Source organism: Cucurbita moschata, unplaced genomic scaffold (assembly GCF_002738365.1).
Source record: "Cucurbita moschata cultivar Rifu unplaced genomic scaffold, Cmos_1.0 Cmo_Scf00005, whole genome shotgun sequence".
Lineage (NCBI taxonomy): Eukaryota > Viridiplantae > Streptophyta > Magnoliopsida > Cucurbitales > Cucurbitaceae > Cucurbita > Cucurbita moschata.
The window spans coordinates 4,602,508-4,620,259 of NW_019268521.1; the positions used below are offsets into that span (position 1 = coordinate 4,602,508).

General features: G+C 37.5%; 3 protein-coding genes across 10 annotated transcripts; 1 reads left to right on the forward strand and 2 right to left on the reverse strand.

The window, feature by feature from the left end:
- Window positions 1-373: 373 nt before the first annotated feature.
- Window positions 374-4,418, forward strand: LOC111443372 (uncharacterized RING finger protein P4H10.07-like). Of its 2 annotated transcripts, none has more exons than XM_023081162.1 (7): window positions 374-737; window positions 1,759-1,847; window positions 2,045-3,207; window positions 3,288-3,335; window positions 3,424-3,522; window positions 3,595-3,759; window positions 4,181-4,418. In XM_023081162.1, the coding sequence occupies exons 3-7, from the start codon at window positions 2,074-2,076 to the stop codon at window positions 4,322-4,324; spliced, it is 1,590 nt and encodes a 529-aa protein (XP_022936930.1). In that variant the 5' UTR covers window positions 374-737; window positions 1,759-1,847; window positions 2,045-2,073; the 3' UTR covers window positions 4,325-4,418. The 2 variants fall into 2 exon arrangements, with proteins under 2 accessions (XP_022936930.1, XP_022936931.1); XM_023081163.1 differs by having other exon boundaries at window positions 375-737; window positions 3,427-3,522.
- A 1,787-nt stretch (window positions 4,419-6,205) lies between these two features.
- LOC111443621 lies at window positions 6,206-9,810 on the reverse strand. 7 transcript variants are annotated; one of them, XR_002710530.1, is made up of 4 exons: window positions 9,409-9,810; window positions 7,383-9,121; window positions 7,217-7,276; window positions 6,206-7,051 (listed from the first exon to the last, which is right to left on the reverse strand). XR_002710530.1 is itself a non-coding variant. In XM_023081527.1 (2 exons), exon 2 carries the CDS (start codon window positions 8,881-8,883, stop codon window positions 7,630-7,632), a length of 1,254 nt encoding a protein of 417 aa, XP_022937295.1. In that variant the 5' UTR covers window positions 8,884-8,969; window positions 9,409-9,810; the 3' UTR covers window positions 7,148-7,629. The 7 variants fall into 7 exon arrangements, 3 of the variants coding, with proteins under 3 accessions (XP_022937295.1, XP_022937294.1, XP_022937292.1); XR_002710531.1 differs by lacking the exon at window positions 6,206-7,051 and adding an exon at window positions 7,117-7,135; XR_002710528.1 differs by lacking the exon at window positions 6,206-7,051 and adding an exon at window positions 7,119-7,135 and having other exon boundaries at window positions 7,217-9,121.
- A 1,593-nt stretch (window positions 9,811-11,403) lies between these two features.
- Window positions 11,404-17,447, reverse strand: LOC111443483 (protein KAKU4-like). The gene is made up of 11 exons (XM_023081303.1): window positions 17,131-17,447; window positions 15,561-15,616; window positions 15,047-15,153; window positions 14,504-14,619; window positions 14,206-14,348; window positions 13,595-13,777; window positions 13,051-13,318; window positions 12,848-12,927; window positions 12,452-12,485; window positions 12,102-12,186; window positions 11,404-12,019 (listed from the first exon to the last, which is right to left on the reverse strand). Exons 1-11 carry the CDS (start codon window positions 17,384-17,386, stop codon window positions 11,653-11,655), a joined length of 1,695 nt encoding a protein of 564 aa, XP_022937071.1. The 5' UTR covers window positions 17,387-17,447; the 3' UTR covers window positions 11,404-11,652.
- Between the last annotated feature and the right edge of the window lie 305 nt (window positions 17,448-17,752).

A 17,752-nucleotide genomic window follows, 5' to 3' on the forward strand; every position in this document is an offset into this window, starting at 1 on the left:
GAATTAAACAATTTTTTTTAAAAAAAATTATAGTTTATATTAATACATAAAAGAGGAAATAAAATGAAAATTCCCTTACTTATAGCCATTTAAAAAGTTATTAATTTAATCCAAAAATTTAAAGGGCCAGATGTGTTTTTTAAACCATTAAAAAAATATAAACATGTGGGATTCCTCTGTGAGCCATATTTTTTAATTTTAGCAATATCCAAATTCCTAATAAAATATGGCCCACACGGAGCGGGATACTGGACCCTCTAGACCACTAGCTAAACGGGCCGCTGGGGGCCCATTATAGAGGCACCGAAATGACGCTTATGCCCCCAGTGGTGACAAAAACATCTTTCCGTTTCGTACACCTTTAAATTTCTACAATAATTCAACTGACACTGATACTGACACCGTACTGGAATCGCGTAATCAATGATGGTTGAAACTTGAACAACGTTCCTCAGCCGTCGATCATCAACTGTACAGAACGCTCCGATCCGACGGCCGATATCGCAGAAGCCGCCATTTTCTTTGTTCTTGCTGCTGCAGAACGGCACCATTCCCGGGTCTTCCGCTGAGCTTCCAAGTATCCCTCACTATATTTACACGCTCGAAGTCTCTACCTCTTTTCCATTTCGGATATTCTGTTCTTCTACCGCAATTCTTGCTCCGAAGTGAAACTGAAGAAAAGCGTCTTCGAAAAGCTTATGATTCGTTCTTTTGTCCTTAATTTTTTCCGGAAGAAGGTGAAGTTCTTCTGTTCTTCTTTGCTTCTTTCGGTTTATTCTAATGTTCAATCTGGTTTGGTTTCTGAAGTTTTTCGAATTTTGTGAAGTTCTTTTGGTGTCTTCCTGATGGATTCTGTTCTGCACTCTTCATTTTCCTTTAGAAGCCAACTACGAAAGATCCGAATGCTTTTTAGACGTCTAAATGAATTTTGGCTACTTCCTTTTGTTTGGTTTGATCATATTAACTTTTTCCCGCCCTTCCATTTCTGTTGATTGAGATACATTGTAACTGGATTGCTGTTCATGTCTTTCGCTTGGAACAGGAACATTTCGTAGAAAACAATCGAGCAAAACAATACACTGAGATCCACCTTTTATGAGGATCGATTATTGCGCATGTCCTTTGGATTCTTTTGCTCTATTCTTTTAATGGTCCTTTTTTCAGAAATGTTCCTTGAAGATCAGATATTCGGTTCCTTTTGTGCATTATTGATTTTGTATCTGAGATATTCAATTGTGCGTTCTTTTTCAGAAATGTTTCTTCCTTTTTTTCTTTCTTTTTGTAGTATTTTGATTGTTTATCTTCTTTGGAGTATTATCCAATATCCATTTTATACTGTTAGATACAATGTTTTGGTGTTAATCAGCTAATTATTCTTTCTTACTCAATAATTCCGAAAACCTGCAGTTCCAGATTGTGACACAAGTACTGTAGGATCTTTTAAAATGTTGATTTTCTCAGGTTCAATTAATCATGATGATATATGTATTTAGCTTGTTTTTGGACCTTACTACTTTATCTGGACCATCTTGTTTATGTTTGTTTAACATCAAAAGAGTTCATGTCAAACTAGGACGAGTCGATATCATGAACAGAAAACAGAAAAGGAAATAAGGAAGACAAAGAAGATCTGTCTTCTAATCTGGTTAACAAGTGATACTTACCTTGTGTAATCACTGCTTTGTTCCCCTTGAGTCAGAGCGTATGAACACGATTCGTCGGGAGGGTTCTAATATATAAATGTAATCATGGGTGCAGATTTGATCAAGTGCCAAAGTAAAAGCGCTTCTTGCAAATTTCCAAGTTGAGATCAACAGTTGTTTGGTTCAGTGCTGAAGATATTTCAGGTAATCTTTATATCTTCTCCACAAGTTTTTTTTGGATGTGAATTTGTGGTTTTTAGAGGTTGCTTTTCTTTTATCTCTACATTTGGTATCTTCACTGTATTCTGTTTTTGTTAGTACGGACACAGATGACTGGCCATTGGTCTAATGGAAGTTTTTCCACTTATAGAAACTCCTCATATGTTCCTTAATTGTTGCAGATTGGTTTATAGGCTGCGAAGAGTTTCTGATGGATGAGTATTGCAGTAAAAGAGTTCATGTGGGAATTGTTTCTAGGAAGGGACCTGGTGTAGTTTTGAGGGATAACATGAAGCAGAGGGATCAAAGTAATCGACACAGCGACCGTCTTGGCTGCACTGGCAGGATATGCTCCAGTAGTGATGCACAAGTTGGCCGTTCGAATAAAGCCAGCTCAAAACGACTATTCCGCAGCTCGAGTGGTAAAGAAGTTGTTGGAAGTTCCTCTGCAATCAGAAATTTCAGGAATTCTTTTCCGGAGCCTTTTGGAAAGCTATCATCTAAGCTTGAAACTGATTCGTCTGATAATGATAGCATTCAAGATGAGTTGGAAGAAATGGAATTCACCTCACCTCCTGGATTGCTCCATACAGGGCTTCATGTAAAATCCGAACGTTCGGTGCCTGCTGATGCCATGTTGATGGAAAGGGGAAGCTGCAGTATGAACTCTAACAATAAATCTAAGAGAAACACCATTCAAAGATATAAAGTGGACAATCAAGAAACTCATGCATCAATGTGGCCTAGAAGTCTTTGCCAGATATCAAACGGTGGTTCCAGTAGGTTCGATTCGAGAAACCTCGCATGTGATTCAGTATCTGAAATAGTTTCATCAGATAGTTCTTTGCTGGATCAAAACCTTGTGAGAAGGAAGAATGTAACAAAGAAAATGATATATGATGGTGAGAACAGTTCCAATTCTAGAGAAAAGATAGTGAGTGGAACTTCCCGAGGACAGAAGTGTAGTTATAGGCATGGCATCTCTATTTCTGATCAAAGACCAGGTCGAAACGTGTTTCACAAGCAAAATGTTCTTTCATCACATGGGACTCGAAGTTGGACGAGTGGATGTGGTGGGGCGAGGCATTCTCAAGGCATTAGTGATAATCTGTCGGTGCACGATTCACTAACGATGACTTCATGGACGCCTCGGACTAGTGTCTCCAGTTCCTCAAATGCTTCTAGTTCACTTCAGTTATCTTCAGAATCACACTCCAGACACCGCATGACTTACCCTGAACCAGAGGGCTATAGTCGAAGTCTACATGCTGCAGAAGCTGGTATTTCAAACACTTCAACAAATGTAAACAGTTTTCGATGTCGCAATGTCAATGGCATTGCCGAGGTATTCGACTTGTTTAGACTCCGCATCACGTTCTTATGTTCTTGGGAAAGAGTTATCACTGAAAATGATAAAAATTGCAGGTATTATTGGCATTGGAGAGAATCGAGCGGGAGGAGCGAACTTACGAGGCGTGTAGTCTATTGCTTCCTTCAGTTCTTTTTTAATCTCACTAAGAAAGAAACGAGTTGTTGACATGTCTTCATTTTCGTCTTGCAGCAGGCCATTCTTCTCGAGACGAGTACGTTCCTTAATCGCCTGAACATCTATGATCAGCACAGAGACATGAGACTTGACATTGATAACATGACATATGAGGTAAGATGAATACTTCTGCAATCTGCACTTCTCATATGCAATGGTTTTGACAGCAACTTTTCTCTTAAACAGCAACTTTTAGATTTAGAAGAGGGAATGGGGACAGTAAGCACAGCACTGTCTGAAAAAGAACTGACTGAATGCCTTCATAGAAGCATCTATCAGTCTAAACCCGAAGGAGGAACGGCCACGGGTTCGGTCGAGGATTTGAGCGACGTCAAATGTTGTATTTGTCAGGTTACCTTTCCGACCCTTCCTTTACTACTATTAACTCGGTCGATTCTAGCACCAGGATGCCGGTTTAGTTTCTAGATTGAATGAAAGTGACTTGAAAACTGATGAAGTGAATAAAATTTCATTCTGGATTGAGAATAGCATAGGCAACATATATATGCATATATTCAACAAGGTCCAAGAAATTCAAGTTATAGCTTTGTTCTCTATTTTCTTTGATCTTTACTTGAACAATCAGTTGAATCACCTGGTTTTCGGTCAAGCTACCGACCCGGGCGAGATTATTAACCATGGAACATACCCACAAGTCGTCTTTTTCAACTTTTTTCAGGATGATTTCTCTCATAGAAACTTGGATAGTTGTTTGCTTTCCCAATTATAATTTAGATGTTTCTGTAAAAAAAAAAAAAAAATCATTTTGCAGGAAGAATATGCGAGTGGAGATGAAGTTGGAAGACTGCAATGTGAGCACAAGTATCATGTAGCATGCATTCAACAGTGGTTGAGGATGAAGAACTGGTGTCCCATTTGCAAATCAACAGCTTTATCACCCTTTCAGATGATTTAAACCCATTTAACTTTATGTTTCTTTGTTCAAATTACATCTGTTTGTTGGAAATCAATGATTTTATTATTCATGTTGTTAATTAATAAAATGAATGATGAATAATTTTAATTATGTTACTTAGAAATTTGATTTAATATGATCTTCAATTTCAATTTTCATCGAGATTACTCTATGGGATTTCCATTTAGATGGAGAATGGAAGAGAGAGTGAAGAGAGGTTTCTCTCTGCTAGATGAATGAGACCGGGGCAGGGATTAATACCTTGCCTTGTCCCCGCTTAATATAAATATAAATATATATTTTTTAAAAAAGACATCCTACTTCATCCCATTTGCTTCCATGGTTCAAAATTCCATAAACCAAACCCCATGGAAGGAAGGTCTGAATAGAGAAGAGTAAAGCATGAGAAGAAGGTCAATACCAAAATACCAACCACAGCGATTGATTTACATGTGATTACCGGAATAGAATACATGGGGGCATGCACATAGCTATACAATTATTAGTATATCTATATCCAACGCGATGTTTCACCGCAGTAATTTTGGAGGTCGATAGTTCGATCTCCTATCTTATATGTGACGGCCCAAACCCACCACTAACAGATATTGTCCTCTTTGGACTTTCCCTTTTGGGCTTCCCTTCAAGGTTTTTAAAACGCGTCTAGAGGTTTCCCCACCCTTATAAAGAATACTTCATTCTCCTCCCCGACCGATATGGGATCTCACAATCTCTTTGATTAGAGAAGAGAACGAGTGCCAGCAAGGACATTAGACTCTAAAGGGAGTTGGATTGCAAGATCCCACATTGGTTGGAAAGGAGAACGAAGTATTCATTATAAGGGTGTGAAAACCTCTCTCTAATAGATACATTTTAAAAAACCTTGAAAAGAAGCCTAAAGGAGACAATACCTACTAGTGGTGGGCTTGGTTGTTACACTATAGTTATTGAACTCGAGAAAACTTTTACCTACCTCATTTGTACTTCATTGATGCATCAAAGTCTAAGTCTAAAAAGTGGATAAGGGTCAATTAAAACACCGGATTTGCTTATAGCAGAAATGTCTACTCCTTCCTTCGGAACTACAAAAAAAACTTCCACTTAGCTCACAAACAAAACGAGACACATTGACATCAGATATTGCCTTACAATGAAGCAGAAAATGAAAGTCTAGACATAGCTGAGAACAAAAGCGAACAATAACTATAAAAGGGAATTAAGAAACAGGATAAAGCACAGCTGGTCAATATCGAAATTTTCAAAGAATTCTGCATACCTTTAAAACAACCATGCCACTGTTAGTGTGGACAGCAAGAACAAAGACTGCAGTTTGATCGTCTCTAAGCTCAGGACAACAAAGTTTTCAACATATTATACAAAATATTGGATCATTCGACACGATAATAGAAATTCGATTTAAGAATATAAGTTAGATGAGAGAACCATCTCGTCGAAACTCGAAAGTATGTTCTTCCTCAATCAGAAGTGTTTCCTAAGCCAACGGAAGATTAAGGCTTTCTTTTTTCTTATTCAACATCACATAAATAATGTAGTTTCAGAAGTGTTGACAGAAATAGAATATTTTTTTTTTCAAAAACAAACCTTACATCCACACAAAAAAAAAAAAAAAAAAAAAAAAAAAAAAAAAAAAAAAAAAAAAAAAAAAAAACTCAAAAGATGGGAGCCAAAATAAAGCTTGTGACTTGATATGTAAGAAGAAAAGATAGTGTGTCATGTTAACATGCTGTAATAGCTCAATCTCACCGCTAGCAGATATTAGGGCTTTCCCTTCTAGGCTTCTCCTAAAGGTTTTAAAACGCGTTTGCTAGGGAGAGGCTTCCACACCCTTATAAGGAATGTTTTGTTCCTCTCTCTAACTAACGAGGGATCTCACAATCCACCTCCCTTGAGAGCCCAACGCCCTCGTTGGCACACTGCTTGGTGTTTGGCTCTGACAGCATTTGTAACATCTCAATCCTGCCGCTAGCAGATATAACCCTCTTTGGGTTTTCCCTTCTAAGCTTCCCCTCAAGGTTTTAAAACGCGTCTACTAGAGAGAGATTTTCACACCCTTATAAGGAATGCTTTGTTCCCCTCTCCATTCTACAAATGTAGAATGTCACACATGCACTTCGCCACTTCACCTTGATTGCTTCATAAATTCCTTCCTTTGTACATTACAGACTCTGAAGTTCATATTGTACACAGCAATAGTTACTTCAAAAGATACTTCATAACAGGCTACAAATACAGCTAAAAATGAAAGAAAATATTTTACTGACAAGCAAGCTATAGATCATAAGAAAAAAATGGGCAAACCTCTCAGAAGAAAACTAAATCAATAGTATGATGATAATACAGCAGACATCACAAGACCAGATTAGTACAATGCTTAATAGTACTTTAGATGCAAATATGCTTTGCAATCAACGCACTAGAGCCCATAGAAGTTTAAATTATTTGAGCAGGAAAGAACTAGAAGGAGAGGATACCTTTCCATGGTATTATGACCTTGAGCCTTGTCTACTCCAAACTTCAATCATTACGTTACCTTTTAGTAAGAATTATCTGCACCCAATTGGGCATAGTATCTGTAGAACATTGATTTGTTCAGTAGCAAGCTGGATATCGATCTCGTTGCAAACATCTTGAAATCAGGCTGTGCTGCTCCTGAGACGAACTTCTCACACACATACGTTCACATTTATCTGGAGGGGGCAGCTGGCACTATTCACATCGTGAAAGTGGGATTAAAGACAAGAGCAACATGATTATATAATGGATAATCATATAGTTGAACAGAGGAACAAACTACAAAGCGCATTGAAATGGATGTTAATTTGTTATTGATATTGAAATTCCAATAAATTCTCAGATTCTAAAGATACATACAGAGCACCTGAAGCTCTCACCCAGGTGATTCATCTTTCACCAAGCTAAATGACAGTATTCCTGCAAAACTTTTTTGATTCTCTCAAAAATAAGTTACATGAAAAGCTAAGTTACATGGTAGTGGCAAATGGGGCCAATATGAATGCTAAAAATGCAACAGAACAACCTTTTACGGGCGTTCTGGCTGAAAGCTCCCCCTTTCTTAGTCGAGTTAATTCAACTTCCTCGATGCAGCAGGCAATGATGTTACAATATTTTAGCATGAAAGCTTGGAGCCTGAACCAAATGGGAGCGATCAAGTACACCCCAGGAAGAAGGGAAGAACGGGAAGACATCCCAGGTGCGTTTAAAAGCCCGAAGGAACAGAGACCAGCCTTGGATGGCAGAAGAATAAATAAAACCTTTGCAACCGCTTATTCCTCAAAGGCACGCATACTAATTTTCTCCAACAGCAAAGGCCAATCTTCCCCAAGCTGCTTTGGATTGAGCTCCATAGCAACTTTGAAATCAAGCAATGATACTGAGCATTCAAAACTCTTTTCCTCCAAAACTTCAGATCGCCCGTTGCTATTCTGTACACGTAGGTGGTTAGTAGGCCACATACCATTTATAACCTTCCCTTGATTTTGTTGCTTCTGGATCGGGTGCCCCGTATGTTCAAATGTAGACCTTGTTCTCACCAGCTCAAGGCAAGACTTTATCAATTGCTTCAGGTACACATCAAGAGTATTATTCAGGATGTTAGGACATTCCAAAGAAACACCTTCAAGCCCTTGTGCAGTTGCAATTTGTTCCATGCGTTTTCTCACTGTCTCTGAATCAGACAATCCAATACTGTCATAACACCTCAGAAAATCGACACAACTGCCACTACTGCTGACTGGCAAGGCCTTGCGTGCCCCACCCACACTCGCTGAACAAAACGGAATACCAAGAGGTGGAAGTAGAGGACCTCTAAGGAAGCTTAAGGGATCTGATTGTTCCACCTCCTCTCCTTCTTCAAGAATGGATGCTTCTGTTGGACGTATTCTTGGTTTTCCTGACGGCCGCTGAACTGATCCATCTATGTCATTCTCAGGTAGCTCAGCTACTGCTTGAAGTTGCTGTACAGGCCTCTGATAGTCACACATGGTTACATTACCATTCTCTGTAATAACTTTCCTATCTTCAGTACCAGTTGATTGATACGAAAGACATGCTGTTTTTCCATTTGGACCAAGTGGACTCGGCCTATCCCTAAACTTCCCACGCAAGACAGATCTACCCTTCCGTGGGGACACTGGCAGAACCCCATTTGTCCAAATTGGTATACCCTGATTCTGATTTGGAAAGGCAGATCCAGTTTGTTCAGGGGCATCTTCTCTGCAAGGAGTATTGTTCGAAGCTTGTAGCACAGATTGTGCATGTCCTGATACATTTATAAGTGGTGGGGTCTTGGCTACACATGCATTCTTCAAAATTGACCTTATCAATTGATTGTGGAGCTGAATATTCTCCCTTCCAAGCACACGAACGCACAGCTTATCAAACTCAACCTTGCTCAGCTTCTGACCCAAGAATTTGCTCAAGTAGAAGAAGTACCGCTTGGACTTGTCATTTCCAAGTTTTTTAACTATCTGAGCTTTCAAGTCGGCTAAATCAATTCTGGAGCTTTGCTGAGATTGCATTTCTCCAGAGGCCGGTTGGGTTCATACACCGTAAACTGTAGCTCCAACCCCAGAATTGTCACTCGAATTGAAGCTGAATTGCGGTACTGTACCAATACAAAATCCCCCAGAATTTATACTTCCTCGTCATTCAGGACAAATCAAGTCTGAAAGGCCGCACCATTTGGTAAAAAACAAAATATACACAAACATATATATAGTACGTGCACCAAGCAAAAAAGAGCGGGTTTACAGCAGCCTGAAATCATAATTCCAGCAATGACTGAGTAACATTTAATTCGGAAGGATTCCGCAATCAACAACAGAGGCAACAAGCAGTAGAATGCAAACCCAGATCTATACTCCCAAAACCAAAACCCTAAAGATCAAAGCAGCTAAAGTCACTAAACCCCACAGCGAAACAAGAGAAAAATCAAGGCAAGAAACTTGTATTTATCATGGCGCAAAATCAAAGCCCTAAGTTGAATTTGAAAAAAGCAAACCAAAACCCGATCGGTCGAAAAAACAAAAAGAAACACCACCTACCTCGAAGGCGAACGCAAGAGGCGCGAATTGCAGCAGAGCAGCAATAGAGGAAACCCTCGTCCGTTAGGCGCAATTGAGGATGTGAGGAAGTTGGAAGTAGGAAATTGGAAGTATAATGATGGAGATCAGTAAAGTGTATGAGAAAAAGCGGAAGTTGGGGGTTCGAAAACGAGATTGAAGAACAAGAACACCGATGAATGATGAAGAACAAGAACAAGAAGAAGAAGAAGCAGAAAGGAAGCTGAAAATCATGGAAATGGAAGGATTGTTTGTGGGTTTAGAAGGAGATTGTATGAACAAGCTCTGACCTCAACGAAAAAAACTATGAAAGATTTGCAGCGAAAAACCAAACTTCACTCACTGGGTCCCAATCCCCCCTCCTACCTTCGCCTCTTGCCTCTCTCTCTCTCTCTCTCTTTCTTTTCAATTTTCCTAAACAAAATACCCTAATTTTTATTTATTTTTGGATTTTCATCAAATTTCTTCCAACAATTTAATTTCCCTAACTTTTAAATTTACAATAATTAATCTTATTATTTTTAACATTTATTACACTTTCATTTTTACTCGTGAAAGTCTGAGTTGTTATAGTCTAATGTGGCTGATCATTCGAAAAATTGATGAAATATCATTGGCTTGTCGTATACTTATCTTATCAACGCATAATTTCTTTATTTATTTACGTAATAACTTATTATTTATATGATTTATTAAGATATTTAATTTTTTTTTAAGAGAAATCAACCAATTTTAATCATATATTTCATATATAATAGGGATGATTTTTTTTTTTACATATAGATTTTTTTGGATATCGAAATTAAAATTTTAAAATAAAATTTTGAGATTAACATTTTGAGACTAATTTTGAAGTAGAAATGGTTGAAAGACGTGGAACCAAAATTAGGATCTAAATCGATGTGATGGTGACTTAAAAGAAAAAATATTTGTCACAACGTTTTTAGTTCATCCCCACACTATTTCAAGTTTCAATTTTCATCGGACGTTTTAATAAAATTTTTACTAATTTTAAGGAACATTTTGAGGAACGTTATTTAATCATTTTATATTATGATCTAATTTAAGCATATTGTAATTGGTTCAAAAATATATATTATGGACCGAAACGCCACACATCACGTAATAATTTTTTTTTTATTTTTTTTATTAATTTTGAAGTTAGGATTGTTTGAGATGCAATATCATTATAACCAAAATAATAATAATAATTATTATTATTATAATGATTTAAATTTATCACATGTATTCAATGGATCTATCTTTTATTAATTAATCACTCTTCCCAACCGTAATAACTGCCGAGCTGCAAAAGGGACAAAAGAAAACTGTCCCATTTTGGTAGTTAATTTCTTTATTTCTCATTTATAGTTTATTTTCTCACACTGTTTTTTACGTAAGAGCAAGGAAGGTAGTTGATTGATTGGATTTTAATTAGTTTTGTTAGTTATTGGTTTACTTTTAATTTCATTTGGTGGTTGGGGACCGTACCAAACCAGCTGGTTTAATAGTCGTCCGATCTTTTATCGATCAACACTTTATTTTTTGTGTCATTGATTTGAAATTTTTATTTTAGGTTAATGCATTTTTACTGTTTTAACTTCATATCCTCGGCTGGCACACTGCCTGGTATCTATTTACTTCGAGGCTCAGCGTCCTCACTGGCACACTGCTCAGTATTTAGTTTTGATACCATTTGTAATAGCTCAAACCCACCGCTAACAGATATTATCATATTGATGCTTTCCCTTTCGGGCTTCTCCTCGAGGTTTTAAAACGCATATGTTAGTAAGAGGGTTAGAGGTTTCTACTTTTAATGATCTTAAAATAAAATTCTAACGAACTGTCTAAATCGATACCGCGAGTCATAAATAAACGCATCTGTTAGTAAGAAGTTTAGAGGTTTCTACTTTTAATGATCTTAAAATAAAATTCTAACGAACTGTCTAAATCGATACCGCGAGTCATAAATGATATACCCATGAACGAAAAGCCTAGATTTTAGCCATTCCTCAAATAATTTTCCCATAACTTTGATACACAAAGCATCTTCGGTGTGGCTTATTCAAGCTGATTCTATGATCTAGCTCTATACAAAATCCAACAACTAATCAAACTACTAATGATACAACAACCTTGCTTTTTAGCTATGGTCAAAAGTTTTATGTTCAATGTTTGGTTCCACACAAAAATTCAACACAAACTACACTCTCGTTTCCTCCCACGTCAGTTTCTTCGTCTTCCTCGTCGCTGATGCGTCGTTCTGCCACCCGTCTTCCCTGCTGCTACGCTGCTCTGTGAACTCGGCTTCTCTACTGTATTAACATTACCAGCACCAGTTTTTTCCTTGCTAGAGGAGATTTTACAGTTCTCATTGCCTTCTGATACAACTTCACCGACATCACTTCCACCCGATAGAGCTTTATCGCTATCGTTGTCGTTCACGTCTGGGACCTCCATGGACACTTCACTTAATAGTTTGCATTGTATCTCTACAGACGACCCTTTCATCACGACGTCGGAACCTGATGAATTGTTTTCTTCCACTACATTGTCGATATGGTTCTGTTCTACAACAAGCTCCTGAGAAGAACTGCAACGCAAGAAAAGAAACTCAGCTATTGCACAATATTTACTTGGATAGAGACGTCGGGAGAGACGAGATGCCCGGATACCTAGGTACCAAAGGAGAACCATTGGGCAGCCCTGCAACTTCGTGCAACGCAAAGCGTTCTCTCTCATTTAAACTTGAACTTGATGCTGCACAGAAAAACAAATATAGTTCACCACCTAATTGTTGTTAGTGAAGCATATTCTGCAGTAGGAGCTGATCAAAGGTTCATTTTTTCAGTTTTCGTTATAATTTTTTTCTCTCTTACCAACGGGAAAACAATAAACATTATAGTTTGACAATCATGTAAACCAGCTTGTTAGCACTCTGATAAATCCAGTACAACTACTGCCTAATCCTACAACTGTCAGAAAAACGAAGAATGTAAAACATTTCGATAAATTTATCACGTACCTTTCCTCTCGGCGGGAGGATCGGTTTCCAAATCCTGCAAGCGAAGGAAACAATTGAACTGTATCAAATATCTAGTGGGATCGAGACCACTCCACTAAGAGATGAGGTGATACCAAAATTTTCATAGAACAGACACTAAGTTCATTTGCAAAAGTCTGATAGATATCTAGTCTTATGTGTATATCGATATCGAAAAGGGGTGAAGAACACCCGACAAAACACCCGGGCAATTTAAGAGGACGGGTCACTTCCTTCCCTACACTCAAACTCACGTCACCCCTCATATATACCAAATACAAAATTTAACTGTCAGATATGCAATTTTTCCATTTTGCACCTCCTAGAATATACGTTCAGTGTTGGAGACCCAACAAGGCCCTTCAGGGAGTCTGTTACCTTATCCTGTTGCAGAACAATGCTGGTTGTATCAAGTAGGCAAGTTTTGTTTTCCGACACATCTCGAGTGGTCTTTGACTCTGTGAGGGTGCGAATAAGGTTCACGATGTTTATGGAATTCCAAATTACAGATAGAGAATTAAGACATTTTTCATTATCTTTTACAAATGTAAGTACATTGTTGGACTCATAGAAATGCATACCTAATAAGTTATGAATGACAGTATTGTCGGGCGACCGATTCGTTGATTTATCTATCGACTTTACAGCATGCTGCATTTTATCTCCACTAGCAATTTTTGGGTAGTCAGAACGTGCAGAACTCGAATTACTTTTGTGGTCTGAGGCAAATGAAGACCAATCAAGCTTGGCAGATGGAGTTCTTAGCAGTTCCTCAGTTGCTTTTAAACGTATGCGTCGTATTTCCTCCTGGATTTTCCATGATCCACTGGCAGGAGATTCCCTTTTCACCTGCACTCCAATATCGACAAACAAAATGACGGGTTGTGTTGTAGAAAAATACATGATCATGTTCTTACAAGCATACACAAATTATACTACCAGCCAATGTTGGTCAGTCCTCTAGGTACTATATTTACTACACGATTTCGAGAAACTTGAAAAAGTATTTATCAATTGAACTTTCAACTGGTAGTGACTCGAAATGACAACCATACTAAAAAGTTGTAGCATAGAGAAATGTTCTGGAGAAGCATAGTGAGTGTAGTTTAATAGATAAAATGGTACCTTAGACGAAGAGAGTGGATTTCCACTAATTAAATATGATGTTTCTTCTTTGAAAAGTTGTAACCCTAATGGTGAAGGAGACTTGAAGTCAAAATTATTCGTGGAGGGAGATGCCCATGGAGGACGTGCTCGCATATATGATTTGGCTACATCTACAGGTGAACCCATGTCTTCATCATTAACCTGTAGTTACATAAAAAAAAATATCCAGTTTACATCAAGTACTAAATAAATTATATGATCCCACAAAAAAATGACTAGTAGAATAACTATTATACACAAGTTAATAAAAACGTGCAATGTGATCGGATCGAGAACAAAGTGTAATTAAAAAATTTATTCTCTCTACCCTCATTCATACTTTAGAAGCAAGTCGTTCCTAGGAAAATTTTGATATTCCAACCACAAGGACACTATTATGTTTTCTTTCACTTGTTCTATTGACTTTCATATCAGTCTAATATAATTTTCAATTGATTGAAGAAATCGGCTGAAATTTAGCTCGATTAGCCAAAAGCAAATCGAATGTAAGAAACCATTGAAAAGACATTGAGTAACAACTAGAAAGAAATATGCCACATTCAAGAACAACAAGAGAAAGAATCACCAACCACTGGCAAATTCGTGGAATTCAAGGTGCATGGCCCGTGATCCAATTTCAACGTCGAAGTAGACCCCAGTCCTAATCGTTTTTCGTTCAACCATTTTTTTGCCTCGAGAATTGCTGTGCTGCAGATTGCAGGCCTGCCATCATCTGTATTTATTTTTACACATCTTAGTCTGGTAAATAAGTTTAAATTTCTCATTAGGAAAATATACTCCCTAACATTTTTGTTTTTCTAAATGTTGACACAACTCATTATTTGTATAAAGTTAATTCTGGTTCAAAGGAGATTGGAAGATAAGTACCACTATCAACGGCTCTGTTTGATATCTCAGTCACCCTCTCTGCAGCCTCACCTTTGATGGTTTGACATTCTACAACCCTTGATTCAATTATCTGAAATAACTTGTCACGCTCCACCCTGCTTGAATGAAAGTGAGAATGATATGATCCAAAAGGCACAAGTAACAAATAATCGAAGTGGATCATCAAGTGGTAGTTGAAAAAACCAAGCTCATTTTAATGTCATTTGTCAAGCATGAACTAAACTATTTAACAACGAGACCATCATCACCGAACATATAGGACTATATTTTCCCAAGAGCCAGAAGGATTAAAGGAATGGCCATAGGAACGGGCACATAACTTATTTCAGCATTGTTGATCACAAAAACAAAATGGAGATTGTTTTTTTCAGATATTGATAGACAATTACATAAGAAATGTCGAGAGCAATATCTATGTCGAACCAACAGTACGGCTTGATGATAGTGAAAAAATGGATAGAACTATGGCATGAAACAATGAACAAGTTCATACAGAACTCCTCGGAAAAATTATTATCGTACCTAGAGAAGGTCTCCTGCATCAGTAGCTGTTCAATTATATGTTTGCTATCTTTCTTCTCTGGTGGGAAGTCCTTTCTTAATAAATTGTCCATCGCCAATGTCCCATTCTTCCAACATAAAAATGTCAATCAGACACAATGCTGAAGTCTATAAATAAAATACCAAATAATCCTTTGTCTTACACTTCTATTTTTTCACATATACTTTATTCATATTGCTATCGTGTTGACTTAAGAATCGATTTCCCATTCATATATTTTGTTAAGTTGTATACCCACATAGCACTAGCTGACACTCAAACCATAAGCTCTAGTATAATGTTGCATCACTTAATCATGAAAATTCTTTCTTCCAACATAAAAAAGTGTTAAAAGAACATAATACTGCAACACTCAAATCACGTATCAAATTCGATAGCAGGGTCTGCTAGAAAAATATTGAGATATTTGTTATATTGGTCAATAGTGAGACAAACACCTATGCAAGTTTATGATTTAACGTCTATATTTTTTACCTTCTTCACTGCTTCAGCTCGATTTTCATCATGAACATCATCTTCAACATCATCCCCTGTTAAAATAAGATATAATAAATCTTTAAAAGAGCCATATAAGCAAAACTAAAAAGCTGAGACCTTGCCACTCAAATGAATAATAACACAATACAACTCCTATTCATAGAACTATGTCATAAATAAATGTAAAAAGAAAATGAAAAATGTGCAAGGGCCCATATGAATGTAATATACATCTTAAAAGATGTATGATTAGTCATCAATTTAGCCCAAGTTTCAATTGCAAATGAATCACATATTTCCTGAACGTCCTGAGCAGAAATATGTCTATGATAAATGATATCACTGAAGAAGTAGTGGTGGCAGCAAGGAGCTTAAGATAAGGGAACCAAATTCCTCCCTTCCTATTTGTCATTGTAAGAGCCGTTCTTGGTAGCATGATCATTCAAAGAATGAAACAGAATAATTGGAAGGTTTTTGAGTCAGTGATAAAAGGGTTCGTACAATCCACTTATAAGTCAATGATGATATAATTATCTTTTAGGAAGATGGCCGTCGAGTATATATTTAATGTCAAGTGATTTGAGATGGCCTCAGTGATCAACACCAAATTGAAAAGGTCATGCCTGAGCATCTTGAGTATGCAGCTTCACCGTTGTTTGCTCCTACATGCCTAAATGCCATGGCTTGCTTGAAAAATGAAGAAAGACGTATCGGAAATCGCCGGTTGGGTTGACTTTTGTATTTATTATTGCCTTGCTCCTCCAGTAGATATTGATGGTATTCGTGAACCTGTTTCTGGATCTCTACTTCACGGAAACAATATTATATCTAGTGCCATTATCCCTACTTCTGCAGCTATCGGTCGTTAGTGATTCTTTTAGGTTCGTGGTTTGTCACATGAGTTTGAATTTCATATTTCCGCATGTGGAAAGAAGTATAAATATCTTCATATAGGTCAACCCACGATGCATCTTCCTCTCCAAGACTCCGAAAAGGTACTTTTGGAATACCAACAACAATATTGATCAAGGCTCTAATATCGACCTTATTTTCAAGACAAAAATGTAGCATTCTCCAATCAAACCAATGGAAAAATGGTTCGAGCCAAGCAAACTAGGAGTTAAGGACTCCTTAAGATCGTCTTGGACTTTCAAATTTAGGCCCTGAAGGAAACCCTAATTGAATCGCACTAACTCTTACAAATGCCAGGGCACTAGAAAATTTTATTGCTCTTCAGTCATCAAAAGATTTCCCAAGGCATTTTCTAATTATACTTTTTCGTAGCTGGTTCTAATTGTGGTGTATTCAAATAAGCTCCCAGAAGAGAATCTAGATCCTTGATTGTAACTTGTCTCAAAAACAATGAAAATGCTGTTTCTTGTTCTAAAATAGATCAAACTAGGTTCAATACCCCTTTTACTTTCCATTTCCTTACAATGAGCTTACAGTTCGAAGCACATCAAACAACAATAAACACATCAGCCACTCCTAACCCTAAATATGACAACTAATCCATCAGCATAGTTCGAAAAAACATACACCAAAATTCGGTTTAAATTAAGCCAACCTGAATCACTGTCCGAAGAGGAGGACGAGGAGTCGGAAACGAAGGCGGAGGATAGCAACTTTCCGGCGCTGGAAGCAACGGTACGAGTAGGCGATAAAATGAACTTGGAGATCCAACTAGGGTTTTCTCCAGAGCCCAAATTCGAAAGCCCCGGACGCTCATAAGGAGTCTTTCTAGTTCCAGCTCGCCTAGCTCGAACAATTTTCCCGCCGGATCTTGACCCTGCTGCCTCGCTATATCCACGAAAAGACGCCATGGAAGTTCACAGTGAGGAATACCTTGCTCGCTCAGGCGAGAATGGGACTTTTCCAGTTATGGAGGGAGAAATGGCCAAACCCGGGAGAGTAATTGTAATTTGACAATAATAACCTTTGTTAAATTACGATCTTGTGCTACACGAAGGGGCTATATAGTCAATTATATTTTGGTCAGTGAATTTTTTCAAACATTCAACCGCCTTCCATTTTTTTTTTTTTTTTTTTTGTTTCTCTGCGTCGCCGTGAATGGTAACTTGGTAATATTTGCAAAAGGGGGCTTAACGTTCGACGTATTTACAGTAATTTCTAAATGAGGGAGTGAATAATAAATTTTAGGTTAAATTAATATTTAAAAATATTTTTAT